Source organism: Fistularia commersonii, chromosome 6 (genome assembly GCF_037954325.1).
Source record: "Fistularia commersonii isolate RoL2024-O1a breed Wild chromosome 6, RoL_Fcom_v1.0, whole genome shotgun sequence".
Classification (NCBI taxonomy): domain Eukaryota; kingdom Metazoa; phylum Chordata; class Actinopteri; order Syngnathiformes; family Fistulariidae; genus Fistularia; species Fistularia commersonii.
In genome coordinates, this window is record NC_141289.1 from 1,471,360 (window position 1) to 1,485,234 (window position 13,875).

Below are 13,875 nucleotides of genomic sequence, written 5' to 3' on the forward strand. Positions count from 1 at the left end.
TCACGAGTTCCTATAGAACTGTAAAAAGGCCCGGCCTGGGAGTAGGAGCTAAAACGGTTCTTGCAACCGAGGTTCCTGCCGGGTTCCTCTGCTGTCCAAGCGCACCAAGAAACGGTCTAGTTCTTGAAAAGGTTCTAGGAACTACAGTGCGAAAGGGTTGATGACCGAAGCACATTTGTTCTCTCCACAGTCGAGTCAGGGCGTTTGCTCCATCCGCGACTTAGCCGTCCCGCTAATTGAGGACTGCAATGTCCCCCGGGCCTCCTTCATCAAGCAGCTCGTCTTCTTCTTCTCCCCGACCACCACCCGCACGATGGTAAGTAAGAAACTGGTAGTAAATCTGGTCTAATATGTTTCCGCACAGCTACCAGTCCTTCACAGGAAGGTCAAGACAATGTCTTTATTGTCTTTGTTATTTGGAAGTTAAAGGGTACAAGACTTGGTGAGTCCATGATGTTGCTCAGTAGACTACAAACCCCAGAGGACATCAGTTTAAGTACCATCTGACCTGGATTTAAGGGTCAAAGGTTCAAATTTGGTAACAGCATAATGTTACATAAATGTAACTACTCCTTAATGTTAAAAAACTCTGAATTTATGACTCATTCAAATCCAAAATGTTACATTTGCATTTATATAGATGTGAAAAACGTGATGTTTACTAGCTGCTCTGTTCCAAAGCTAGCTTTCACTGCTGCAGGGTTTCTGGATGCGGTTTTTGTGAACAAATTCTGCTGCTATCGTAGTTTAGCTTTTAATTCTCGGACAATTTGTTGTCTTTCTGGAAAGCTAACTTTAGCAGACTTAGCTCGGCGCTAGGTGTCAAAATGGCGGCTTACGTTGTACTCTTTGACAAGCGATGCTGTCTCATAACACAAAAGACATACCGCTTTTTCCCCTCGCGGCACAAACATGCATTCGCCTTCCCGTCTTTCTTGGAACAGCCTTCCTTCTGCATCAACTTTTTCTCCTCCTGGACATTTAGAGATCATTTGTATTTCTCAGTTCCACTTGTTGAAAATGGCATTGACGCCGTCACTTCACGGGAAACACCATCGGCATGAATTGCGGGAAATGTAGCCGCAACCATATATTAGCAACCTCAAATGTTGACAATGAAGTCCGAGTGCGGAGAATGAATCGATTTCAAGAACAAGAGGTCTTCTGGAACCTTCACCGGAGAGCGCCCCCTTGTGGCCACATTGGCAAGCGACGGTATTCTCGACTGAGCAGCAGATCTGAGGAGTCACCTTTCTGACAGACCTTTGGCCTGGAGTCCACTCTTTGGCCAACATCTACGTCGAGGTTCCTCCTGGATCACAAGTCAAGGCCTATGGAAACCCGTTGGCGACTTGGAGTGACCCTGAATGTGTGTGTGTGTGTGTGTGTGTGTGTGTAGTTCTGCGGCAAGCGTGACCAACTGTGTGAGATGCTGGTGTGTCGACTCGGCAACCTGGACGTGGGGCGAGAAGCTACCATCCATTTCGAGATGAGACTGAACCCCGCCGTTCTACTGCAAGCTCCGGTACCACACACACACACACACACACACACACACACACACACTTTTGTTAGTGACTCACCGTGGTGTCTTGTATCTCAGGGTCGTCACAGTATCATGCTGGTGGGGAGCAGGGCGGTGATGTCCTGGCCTCGGGAGGACAATCACACCATCTTCCTCCAGGAGCAGCCAGACACTCAGGTAACCTGGTGGAAGTTGAGGAGAAAGGAAGGTTCCTCTGGGTCAGAACTTCAAAATCCTGGTCACGCGTTTGAAAAAAACGATAGAGTAGCTAACGCTAATAACCTGCGCTCCGTTCCCAAGGTGGTGGTGGAAGCCTATTTCGCGCAGAAGCTCTCCACGGTAATCCAGGTCTTCATCATCGTGGTCAGCCTGGTCCTGGGGCTGATGATCCTGGCGGCCCTCATCTGGTGTCTCTGGAAGGTGAGTCCTCGTCTTCAGGGACACTCCTGGACAAAAAGGGGGTTTGTTCTGAAGGAACTGTTTGGTTTAGATCAGGGGTGTCAAACTCGTGTCTCATGGCGCCACAAACGGCCCAGGTAGATGTCAAGTGGGCCGGACCATTAAAATAATAGCATATTCAACAATAAATAACCAAAATATCATGTCTTTTCTCTGTTTTGGTGTAAAGAAGTACAAGGACATTGGAAAATCTTGGAATTTAATGACCAATCCCTTTACAAAACATTTCATGAAACACCTCATATTTCCTTCGACAAAAGTGCAATTTACTTTTATCATTCACATGTTTGCATTGCAACGGATCCCGCTGATCGTACAAAGGCACAAAACTTTAACAAGTAATTGGTATTGAAAAATATAGTAATGCACTTTAAGATTAAATGAGACTTATAAAGAAAGGGATTTTTAAACCATTTACACATGTGAATATAAAATCTAAATTGAATCCCTGCCTGCACCCTACAAACTAAAAAGAGTGCTATTAAATGTGTAAGGAAGAAAGTCTTCACCTGTAAATGTATAAACTCCATCTATGAAACATGCAAACACATACAACACACACTGAACATGTATGGAGTTGCATGAACAGTAGAATTCCATCACTCTTTAGTAGTGAAGCTGGTGACTAACATTAAATTGCACATTTTCGCTAGCAATTAGCTCGCTGGCTTTTACCGCTGCTTCACTGATTTCTCATCTATGGGTGAAAGTGGACGCTGTTTCCTCAGACCTGCCAGCGATTGGTTGATCTTATCTCTTCTCAGTTTCTTTGCAAACTGTCATATTTTTGATGAGTCTCGTAGCGGCGCCGTATATTATATTCCTTAAATACCGAAACTTGTTGCAAACACGCCGAGCATAAAGGTTTCCCGTGCGTCTCTGTAAATAAATAGGACGTAGTCCGTTTTTCTTTGAAAATTCTACACCCTTTAACTACTTTTCTCTGTTTTGATAACGACATTTTGGCTAATGAGGGCGTAGCAGGAGGTGGAGAACAGGGTGGAAATAATGTCATAACAAGCAACAGGTGGTGCATTGATAACGTCTGCTGATTGGTCCGTCTCAGTGATGCGGATTGTCGTCTACTCTGACCAAAATAGTGCGCCTCCTGGCGGAAAATTCTCGAATTGCACTTAATTAAATTAAAAAAATCCTTGTCTTTTATGCATTTTTTCACTTTCAAATTATCCTGCGGGCCTGGTCCAACCCCCTTGCGGGCCGTATGTTTGACACCCCTGGTTTAGAGGAAAAGACAGGACGCAGCAGGGATGAAGATGTGGAGGTTCCTCTTTGGGAGTGAGGACGATGGAAAGACAGATGTTCTGGAGGGAAAAGTCATACTGAGGGATGGTGACCATCTGGGTAGAAGGATGCTGAGTTTGGAGAAGAACTAGAGCAAGACCAGGGAGGATGAAGAAGGGGAGATGGTGCCCGAGTACCGTTTTTTTGTGGACCGTAAGGCGCAATATCAATGAACGGGTCTATTTTCATGATAAAACATACCGTATCTGAAGCCAGTGATAGCGGACACCTGAAGTTAGTGTGAGGTTGGAACAACGTTGTTTTACAGCACTACATCGTGGGTTATCGGATGTTGTCAACAAAGGACTGACTTAAAAACGTCGTCCCCGTGTCAGGTGGGAACGGTCCGACAATCAATCAAGCGGAGCAGCTTGGACTCTTACCAAAGTCGCACTAAAACATTATGACAGTTATTTGAGCGCAGTGTACCACGTAAAATTGGTTGGTCAAGAATTCGTACATGAGGTAGATTTTTGAGAAAATGTAAGGATTTCAAGTGTGCCTTATAGTGCAAAAAATACAGTATACCACAGGTGGGTAAACTGTTCATGACAAGCATACAAGTCACCAGTGACCACATAGAATTGGTTGGAGCATTTCAAGTGTGCCTTATAGTGCAAAAAATATGGTATACCACAGGTGGGTAAACTGTTCATGACAAGCATACAAGTCACCAGTGACCACATAAAACTGGTTGGAGGTCAGTAAGCACACCAAGAATTCATACACGAGGCCGATTTTTGAGAAAATGTAAGCATTTCAAGTGTGCCTTATAGTGCAAAAAATATGGTACACCACAGGTGGGTAAACTGTTCATGACAAGCATACAAGTCACCAGTGACCACATTAAATTGGTTGGAGGTCATTAAGCACAGCAAGAATTCATACATGAGGCTTTTAAGTGCGCCGTATAGTGTGAAAATACAGTAATTCCTGGATAACACCACCTCTAAAAGATCTAAAACATTTTCATCTGAAGATTTCTGAAATTATCTGTCATCTATCTGTCCGCTAGGCTGGTTTCTTCAAGAGAAGCTTCCAGAAGGTTGAGGAGGAGGAGGAGTTCAAGAGGGACAGCTGGAACTACGTGCCCAAGCAGGACAAAAACGAGAGCACTTCCTAACCTGCCGGTCACGTCTGGACTCCGATATGACGCCTGAACGAGGGATGTGAAATATGGCGGGACGCCGTGGAGGCGGACGTCACGCGCCGACCAAAACATGTCCCCGCCGCCGGCGTGACCTTTGACCTTCTCCGGGAAAAAAAAAAAAAAGACATACTAACGCAACACACGGGCGAACACATAAAGGAGGACGGAGAAACGCAACCGAAAAAGGGAAGCGAGCAATCGGAAAGCCCCGGCTGCGCCAGGGGACCGAGTGACCTTTTGATGACCTTTGACCTCAGGAGCGAAACAACAGGCCTCGGATCGGCCCCTTAATTCTCCGGAGAATGGTGTGTGTGTGTGTGCACGCGTTTTATTTGTTGTTGTTGTTGTTCATCTACTGACGTCACTTCCTGCACTGACTGATTTTCGACACACACACACACACACACACACACACACACACACACACACACACACACACAGAGCACCTCTGTTGTACGCCTCTCTCCGTTTATTTATTAATTTTTCCCACAAGCTAGAGTGTGATAATGCAGATTTAAAGCCTTTTTTTATCAAAATAACAAGCTTTGTGCACAGAACTTTGAAAAATGTTTTTAGGGTTTTTCCACAGAATATTGTGAATAGCTAATGTTAAAAGATATGTTTGTTTTTGTTGCGTTTTTTTTTTTTTTTTTAGCATGGAGGGATAGGGAATTTTATTTTATTTTTCAACAAAAGAGCCATTTTTTAAACACATTGTACAGTTGGTAAATTGCTTTTAACTTTAGTTTATTTTATTTGGTGGCAGTGTTTCCAACAGACAACTTTGGGGGCGTGTTTATGTCTTTTAAAAGATAAAAAAACGATAAAATCAGGTTTATATGAATATGGAATAATCATATATAACTCATAGGACGGGTTCCTGTGCTTGTTGGTGTTGAATGTTGTGATATTTTTGGAGGTAAATGTTTAGAAATGTACCGTAAACAAACACACCCCCCGCTGCGGAGCTTACCTCCCAAACAAGGCTCCATCCAGCCGGGGTAAGACGCCTCTTCTTCGGGTTCGTTCACGGGGTTCCGGTCCGCTGGTTAAGCGGGGAAGGCGACAAATGAAGCCCGCCTTGGAGCGCCCCTCGTCCGGCTTGATCGTGAAATTGCCCCCTTCCCATCCTGCCCGGCGCCATCTTGACGTAGCCGTTTTGTAGCGTGCTAGCATGCTCGCCGACCGGAGCTCCGACGTTTTTCGTCTCTTTCGTTTTATTCCCGAAAGGATTGAATTCGCCGTTTCTTTAAGTCACAATCACCGAATTTCGGAAGACAGTTGCCTCAATTTGCGGTATTTAAAGCGGACACCGACCGGTAGAGCGGTTGGGATAACCGGGGGTTGTTGCTAGCAAAGCCGCTAGCAAAGCCGCTAGCAAAGCCGCTAGCAAAGCCGCTAGCAAAGCCGCTAGCAAAGCCGCTAGCAAAGCCGCTAGCAAAGCCGCTAGCAAAGCCGCTAGCAAAGCCGCTAGCAAAGCCGCTAGCAAAGCCGCTAGCAAAGCCGCTAGCAAAGCCGCTAGCAAAGCCGCTAGCAAAGCCGCTAGCAAAGCCGCTAGCGGGGCTCCGCCGCGTCACACGCCGCCGAGTGTCGTCTCCTGTCCGACTAGGGAGCGGCGGAGACCTCCGAGACAACAAATTTTGCTTTTTTAATTTGATTTAGTTTCCAAAAGACAGGAACCGTGTATTTTTCCCCATTCTAACAGGTATGAATGTTCCAAGCTAGCAATGCAGCTCAATGCCAAGTGTGCCTTCTTTTCAGGGGTCGTGGATAAAACTTAAGAAACAATAAGCTACTTGGACCTTAAGATCAATTTTATATTTTACATGTTTTTATTTAAAAATTTGGCACAAACTCCAAAAGGCCTAAAAGCAGGATGTGTGTGTGTGTGTGTGTCCACTTGAAATGTTAATGAAATAAAGAAATTGTGATTTTGTTTTTACCCTCCGAAACCGTGTCTCAACACAGTACAAATGCACGTCACCCACTTTTCTTTTAGATTTTTTATTAAATTAATTGTATTTTGTTGTTCTGTGAAGTTGCACTGGAGAGTCTCACTGCTTTTTTTTTTTTTTTTTTTACTCAACAGTTTATTAAATTGAAGGATTTCCTATTTAAGCAATACTTCATACGTCTGTCTCGTTATTATCTAAAAAAAAAAAAGCGAATTTCTATGTAAAAAGTGCCATATTATGTAGAAACATTTGCCATTTTCAATATAAAACTCCTCTCCCGGTCTGGCTGTTCTTCTGAAACAGAGCGCTGGAGGTGCAACGCTCAGCGGCGGGAGGTTAAAAATGTAAACATGAAGAGAAACCAAAAGAAGCTGCAGATGTTGGAAACCTTGGAGGTCTTTGCAAAATAGAAGCAGCTCCTCAGGACACGTCTTTGCCACGGTGGATTCAGATGCAACCGCAGGAACCGGTGGACTCGGCCTCCTCCACGTCCTCGCCGTAGAGCGTGATGAGCCGCGGGTGGACCCTGGGATCAGAGGATTCGTTGATTCATCCGGCGGGAAGCCGTTGGAGACAAAAAGGCATGAGTTCACCCTCTCGCTTCTTGGCTATTTCTAAAAACTCGGGTTTTGAGAATGCGAATAGAGAAGTACAGAGAATGTCAGAGAGAGCTGTGTTGTGTTTTCGTGACAGGTTGCCAAGAGAGGAACTCTGGTATTGTATGTGGAAGTCTAGCGTAGCGGAGAATTATGCTAGATTGGTGCAGGACATGTATGCTCGCTGTGAGATAGTGGTACAGTGTGTTGTAGGGGTAACAGAGAAGTTCAAGGTGGAGGTGGGACTCCATCAGGGATCAGCTCTGAGCCCCTTCTTGTTTGCAGTGGTGATGGACAGGCTGACAGATGAGGTTAGACAGAAATCTCTATGGACCATGATGTTTGCAGATGACATTATGATCTGTAGTGAGAGCAGGGAACAGGTGGAGGAACATCTAGAGAGGTGGAGGTATGCTCTGGAAAGGAGAGGGATGAAGGTTCGTCGCAGCAATACAGCATATATGTGTGTGAATGAGAGGAACTCGGGTGGAACAATGAGGCTACAGGGAGTGGAGATCAAGAAGTTGGAGGTCTAAAAGCAGCTACTTTTTTCACATGCTTTGAACACTGTGGCTAAACCAACAATGCGGCTAATTTTTCTTGCCCTAACAAGCGTCATGGTGCTAAAACATTTAGCATTTAGTTTTTAAACTTTTTCATCGGCCATGTTAAAGCCACTGTTCAGAAAAAAGTACTTCCCTTATGGATTTGTGTATGTAACCGGTATGTATTTAAGTAAAAGTTTCTGTGTAAATATCTCATGTTACAACATGGACACCCGTGGCTTATAGACAAGTGGGCCTATATATGTACACATATATTTATTCAGTAATTTTTCACCGATGCAGCTTATATTCAGCTCCAGAAATTACAGTAAACCCCATTGATCCGTTCTCCAGCTCCAAAAACATACTGAACTCTTTCAAAACCTTTTTCCAGGCTTATTTGTGGCAAAAATAACATGAATTATTTATGTTTTAGTGTTCTTTCTCTTCTTGCCACTCAGTGTTTTCTTCACTAAATCGGCAAAAGTTAAGCCTTCTCGCATATGAGACCCTCGCTAACGCGAGCTGCTAACTCGAGCTGCTAACGCTATCTGCTGCTAGCGGTCTTTCATTCGTCCAACAATAACTTTTCTGCTTCTTCTAAGACTTGAGACCTTTGCTTGGTTTGCATAGTCGCCCCTTTAGCCACATCAGTCGTCTTTAGCGCATCTTAGTTGTTCAGGATCGTACAGAAGGTTGATTTAGTCGTGTTAAAGCATTTGGAGAGATCTATAACACCAACACTGTCATCTTTAGTTATTACTTCCTTCTCAGATCAACTGTAGCACTAGCACTCATAGCTTTTTTGGGAGCCATAATGAGGGCTAGCTTATTGAAAAACGTCAAAAAAAACCCAAAAATAGCAACAGAACGGAACGATGAGAGATGTAAACAACGCTACACTACGATTCAGAAAGCACATGAGTTTGCTTATGTGTGTGTTCGTGCACCGAAGCTCATTTGTCCATGATAAGGGGCGTTAATAAAGCTAGCTTGTACTGTATACAGACATCCAACCATTCACACGTTTGGACATTTTAGGATCTCCAATGAGCCTCCATCCTGGTGTCGACCATTCACACCTGACCAGCACTTCGCTCTCCATCTCCACCAGCTCCCCGTCGATGTTCCACGGTGACGCGGCGGCGTCAGGCCGGATGACGGGCGCCGTTTTGGACTCGCCCTCCTCCTCGCTGTCGTCCCCGGACCGGTAGCCTGTCGGCGCTCGGGGCCGGACCTTCACCGCCGACACGGCGTGCGTCTCCACGAAGGAGAAGTTGAACTGTGGAGGTGGAGAAACGCCAGATTCGATACATCATCCATGAGTGTGTGGTGGTGGGAGGAGGGGTTAAAGGTCAGTGGAGGAGGCCGCAAAGCTCCCTAAGCAGCTTGACAACGCTAAGCAGAGCCTACGCCTCTTCCTGTTTACTGTCTCCGGTGTTACTGTGGGAGACCATCCAACAGGGGGCAGCAGAGACCACCACACAGGTGGTTTCCATCCAACCTCAGAAGAGCAGCTGACAGTAAACGCTGGATGCAGAATGAGGAAGTACCGGCTCACATTTTCATGATATATCAACTTAATTCATTGTCTACATCGCCTATCCTGCGCTCAGGGTTGCTGGATATACAACAATTCACAGCTCCATCTGGGAACACGGAGAGAGCATGTCACAACAGGGACAAGTGACCAAGTGACTTGTATGCTTCATTACTAGATCACTTTCAAGGTGCTACCCGGAGCCACCAGGGGCCAGCTCGGGGTTCAGTGTCTTGCCCGAGGACACTTGGGCATATCGACAAGAGGCGCGTCCCCCCTGTCATACAGCTAGCGGCTTAAAAAAATGTTTGAAACTAAATTGTGTTGATAATCGTAATTGACCGCAAGCACGTCTGGTGCTACACTAGGAGTACTTGGCACGAACTCGTGAACTGATAACAGCAGTTTTAGCGTCCTGCAGATACAGGCTGAGTGTACTTCACTGGATTAAAAAAAAAAGATGTAACATGCACTGTCATTGACGAGTCGCCTCAATGTTAGCGATAGCTTAGCGATACCGAACATCTTGGACCCTGCAAAGGAACCCTGAGGGTCCCTTTTTGTTTTCTATTGACCATCACTTCAAAATGACTACAAGTGTCAAACTGTGCATGGGTCGTGCACTTTGTGTGAGAGGTACTTTATATTTTTGATTCGTTTATATACATTAAATCGTTATTAGCTTACTCTGCTAAGCACTGTGCTAAGTAGTGCACCGCCCTCAGTCATGTAAGAATAAGAATAAGAACAACTTTATTTATCCCAAAGGAAATTGTTGTGCCAGAGTTTCGAGTAAAACATAACAATAATAAATAATAGTAGGAAGGAGGGAGAATAAGAAATACAAATAAAACTATAAAGTGCCAAAGTCAAGGCTATAAAGTGATTTAAGGTCTTAAAAAGTACAAATATTTGAATTTTCCCTTCGGCTGAAGGAAGAGGAATTAAAAAGTCCGATAGCCTCAGGTAGGAAATGTACACTTCAGTACTTTTCCCTTCATTTGGCGACAATATCGTAAAGTGAGATAAAATATCACAGCATCATCTGCATAACGTCAACTTTTCCTTGCGACTCTGAAATGTCATTTTATGTAAGTCGCGGTTTACTTTCACATGCCTTTAAATTCAGAACATATAAATGTGGATGATTTAACTTCATCCACCGGCGGGCGGCGGACTCGGGTCAGAGAGGCGGGAATCAAACCGGGGTTGTCATGGGAACCTTCCGTGTCCACCAAGGACCAGGGATGTAGGTCAGCGGGTAAACAGCTTGTTTACTCTGCGGCCCGGAGTAAACGCCACCGGCGGTATAATTAGAAAGTGGGTTAGTGTGCAGTCTCGCCGGCCGGGCCAGGCCAAGAAGAACCAGGCTAATCTACTCGCTAAATAGGTTTTCTGCCGGTTTCTCCCGCGAGACGAGTTCGCGGTTCAGCAGCTTGTTTGCCGACACGGCACAGAAAGCGAGGATTATCCCGAGTGCGGTTCCTCACCTGTCCACTAGAGCCGCTGTATCTCTTCAGGTGTTTGATGAACTCCGACCTGGACGCGTTGCCCACGGCGATCAGCGCCGCGCTGCCATTGGCTAGTCTAGTGGGAGTACAAGTGCATGGGAAGTTATGTGATGTAGTCCAACTTATTGGGTACATGTTGTACTTCTTTTTTGAGCCGTAGTCTAGGAATGTGGCGCCTGCAGTGCCTGGTGTTGGGAGCAAGTCCTCGAGGGGTGTGCGGACTCAGACAGGGGATGGACATGATGCTGATGCTCAGATACAAGCCCTGGTTGGTGGTCCAGGACTCCTCCGTCTCTGCAAGGACTACTAGTGGACAGAGACGTGAGCAGGGAATGTGGACTGGCAAGAAGTTTTGAGAGGTTTTGAAAAGGCAAAACAGCAGGGTGCTCACCTGATTCAGAGTCCTGGTCCGGGTCTGGGTCCTGGTCCCTGAGGAATGGATGAAAGGAACAGGAGTAGAGTCAGTTGTAAAATAGAAGGTGCGCCCCTGCAAATGGAAAATGCAAAATACTAGAATCTGTGCTGAACAAATCAAGAAACCACTTTCTTGTTTTCCTTGAGGCCTCAGCCAATCAGCTGCCTCTGTCTACCCCTCTCCTCTGCACCCCCTTGTCTTACACCAACTAACTTCCTACTTCGAATTGTTGACCCTTAGTACTTAAAATCCTCCACCTTCTTCATCTCTTCCTGTAGCCTCACCCTTCCACTTGGGTTCCTCTCATTCCTTTACAAGTATTCTCTCTTGCTGCAGCGAACCGTCATTCCTCTCCTTTCCAGGTTCTACCCTCACCTCTCTTGATGTTCCTCAACCTGTTCCCTGCTCTCACTACAGATCACAATGTCATCTGCAAACATCATGGTCCTTGGAGATATCTGTCTAACCTCATCAACGAGAAGGGGTTCAGAGCAGACCCCTGATGTAGTCCTCCTCTGTAACACCTATGGCACACCTGCGCTGTGGTACAAGTCCTGCACCCCCAGACATCCTTTAACAACCACAGTTCCTCTTGTGGCACCCTGTTGTCTGCTTGTTCTAGATTTACAAAGGCACAACGTAGCTTCCTCTGACCTTCTCTGTACATCACTGTCAACATCCTGAAAGCAAGTACTGCATATGTAGTACTCCATCAAAGCAAATACTGCATCTGTAGTAATCCATCAAAACAAGCACTGTATCTGTAGTACTCCATCGAAGCAAGTACTGCACCTGCACTACTCTTACAAAGCAAGGACTCCATCTATAGTACTCCATCAAAGCAAATACTGCACTTGCACTACTCTTACAAAGCAAGTACTGCATCTGTAGTACTCCATCAACACAAATACTGCATCCGTAGAACTCCATCAAAGCAAGTATTGCACCTGCACTACCCTTACAAAGCGAGTCGTGCATCTGTAGTACTCCATCAACACAAGTACTGCATCTGTAGTACTCCATCAAAGCAAGCACTGCACCTGCACTACTCTTACAAAGCAAGTACTGCATCTGTATTGCTCCATTAGAACAAGTACTGCATCTGTAGTACTCTTTCAAAGCAAGTGCTGCATCTGTAGTACTCCATCAACACAAATACTGCATCTGTAGTACTCCATCAAAACAAGTACTGCACCTGCATTACTCTTTCAGAGCAAGTACTGCATCTGTAGTACTTCATCAAAGCGGGTACTGCATCTGTAGTACTTCATCAAAGCGGGTACTACATCTGTAGTACTCCATCAAAGCAAATACTGCACCTGCACTTCTCTTACAAAGCAAGTACTGCATCTGTAGTACTCCATCAAAACAAATACTGCATCTGCACTACTATTTCAAAGCAAGTACTGTGGTACTCCATCAGAACAAGTACTGCATCTGTAGTACTCTTTCAAAGAAAGTACTGCATCTTTCACACCCCTTTCTTTACAGTGGGATCAAGCACAGTATATTTTTACTGCACATTGAATTGTAAGCTATAACTATAAGCAGTTAAGACGTGCGCGTACGAGTGTGTGTGTGTGTGTGTGTGTGTGTGTGTGTGTGTGTGTGTGTGTGTGTGTGTGTGTGCGCGTGCCTCTCACAGATTTTCAAAGGGACTCCTGTGCGACTTCTTGGCCGGTAGAAAAGACAGCTGACATTCTTCCGGTCTGCCAGGAAGACGAATTCAAAAGTATTTGCAGTACATGAAAGTACTCGCGAAGAAGTATCCGGCGCGTACTTGGGTCGGGTACCTCAGCCCGGCGAGCGTCTTCACCAGCGCGTACTCCCGTCGCCGTGACGACGACATCCACCTCTTCTTCTCGGCCCTGGCGAGGCTCCGCCCCCCGAAGCCAAACATGGCCGAGAAGCCGAAACGCAGCGGCTGATCGGGAGAAGAGAAGCTGCACATGTCCACCTGCTGCAGGTGACCTGCACACACACACACACACACACACACACACACACACACACACACACACACACACACAAGGTCAAACACCAGTTCACACACCGGCTCAGACACACTGGTTCACACACACCAGTTTACGCACCACTTCGGACACACCAGTTTACACACCGGTTCACACACACCAGGTCACACACACAAAGTAACACACACCAGGTCACACACCAGTTCACACACTGATTAACAAACACACACGGTCACACACTGATTCACAAACACACACCGTCACACACACCAGGTAACACACTGGTTCACACACACCAGTTTACGAACCACTTCCGACACACCACTTCACACATACCGGTTCACACACTGATTCACACATCAGTTCACACACACAAAGAAACACACACCAGTTCACACACTGATTCACACACCGATTCACACACACAAGGTCAAACACTGACTCACAGACTAGTTCACACACATCAGTTAACACACCAGTTCACACACACTGGTTCACACACACCAGTTTAAGGACTGGTTCACACACCACTTCACACACACACCATTTCACAAACCGGTTCACACACACCAGTTCATGCACTGGTCAACACACACTGGTTCACACACACCGGTTCACACACCCGTTCACACACACCAGTTCACACACTTTCACACACTGGTTCACACGGCGATTTACACAGACCGGTTTACGCATCGGTTCACACACCACTTCACACACACACCATTTCACACACCGGGTTCACACACTGATTCACACACACCGTTTCACACACTGGTTAACACACCCATTCACACACACTAGTTTACGCACAACAGGTCACACACTGATTCATTCACCAGTTCACACACTTACACACACCAGTTCACACACACCAGTTTACGCACCGGTTCACACACCAGTT

At 45.8% G+C, this 13,875-nt stretch overlaps 2 protein-coding genes across 6 annotated transcripts in view; one reads left to right on the top strand and one right to left on the bottom strand.

Moving 5' to 3' along the window:
* itga4 (integrin alpha 4) overlaps positions 1-6,756 on the top strand; it is a 37,609-nt gene extending 30,853 nt beyond the window's left edge. For 2 of the 3 annotated variants that reach the window (XM_086147687.1, XM_086147686.1), the window contains exons 25-29: positions 191-316; positions 1,400-1,525; positions 1,604-1,702; positions 1,826-1,945; positions 4,302-6,560. In XM_086147687.1, coding sequence (XP_086003813.1) covers positions 191-316; positions 1,400-1,525; positions 1,604-1,702; positions 1,826-1,945; positions 4,302-4,409 — 579 coding nt within the window. In that variant the 3' untranslated portion in view covers positions 4,410-6,560. Of the gene's footprint in view, positions 1-190; positions 317-1,399; positions 1,526-1,603; positions 1,703-1,825; positions 1,946-4,301; positions 6,561-6,694 lie in introns of those variants that run through there. The other variant, XR_015106247.1, reaches the window with a different exon arrangement.
* Positions 6,425-13,875, bottom strand: part of cerkl (CERK like autophagy regulator) — a 36,190-nt gene continuing 28,739 nt past the window's right edge. Inside the window, exons 8-14 of one of the 3 annotated variants that reach the window (XM_086147690.1) lie at positions 12,792-12,969; positions 12,669-12,707; positions 10,975-11,012; positions 10,769-10,877; positions 10,563-10,659; positions 8,615-8,814; positions 6,425-6,917 (exon numbers count right to left, since the gene is read on the bottom strand). In XM_086147690.1, the coding sequence (XP_086003816.1) occupies positions 6,839-6,917; positions 8,615-8,814; positions 10,563-10,659; positions 10,769-10,877; positions 10,975-11,012; positions 12,669-12,707; positions 12,792-12,969 (740 nt within the window). In that variant the 3' untranslated portion in view covers positions 6,425-6,838. Of the gene's footprint in view, positions 6,918-8,614; positions 8,815-10,562; positions 11,013-12,641; positions 12,708-12,791; positions 12,970-13,875 lie in introns of those variants that run through there. The other 2 variants (XM_086147688.1, XR_015106248.1) reach the window with 2 other exon arrangements.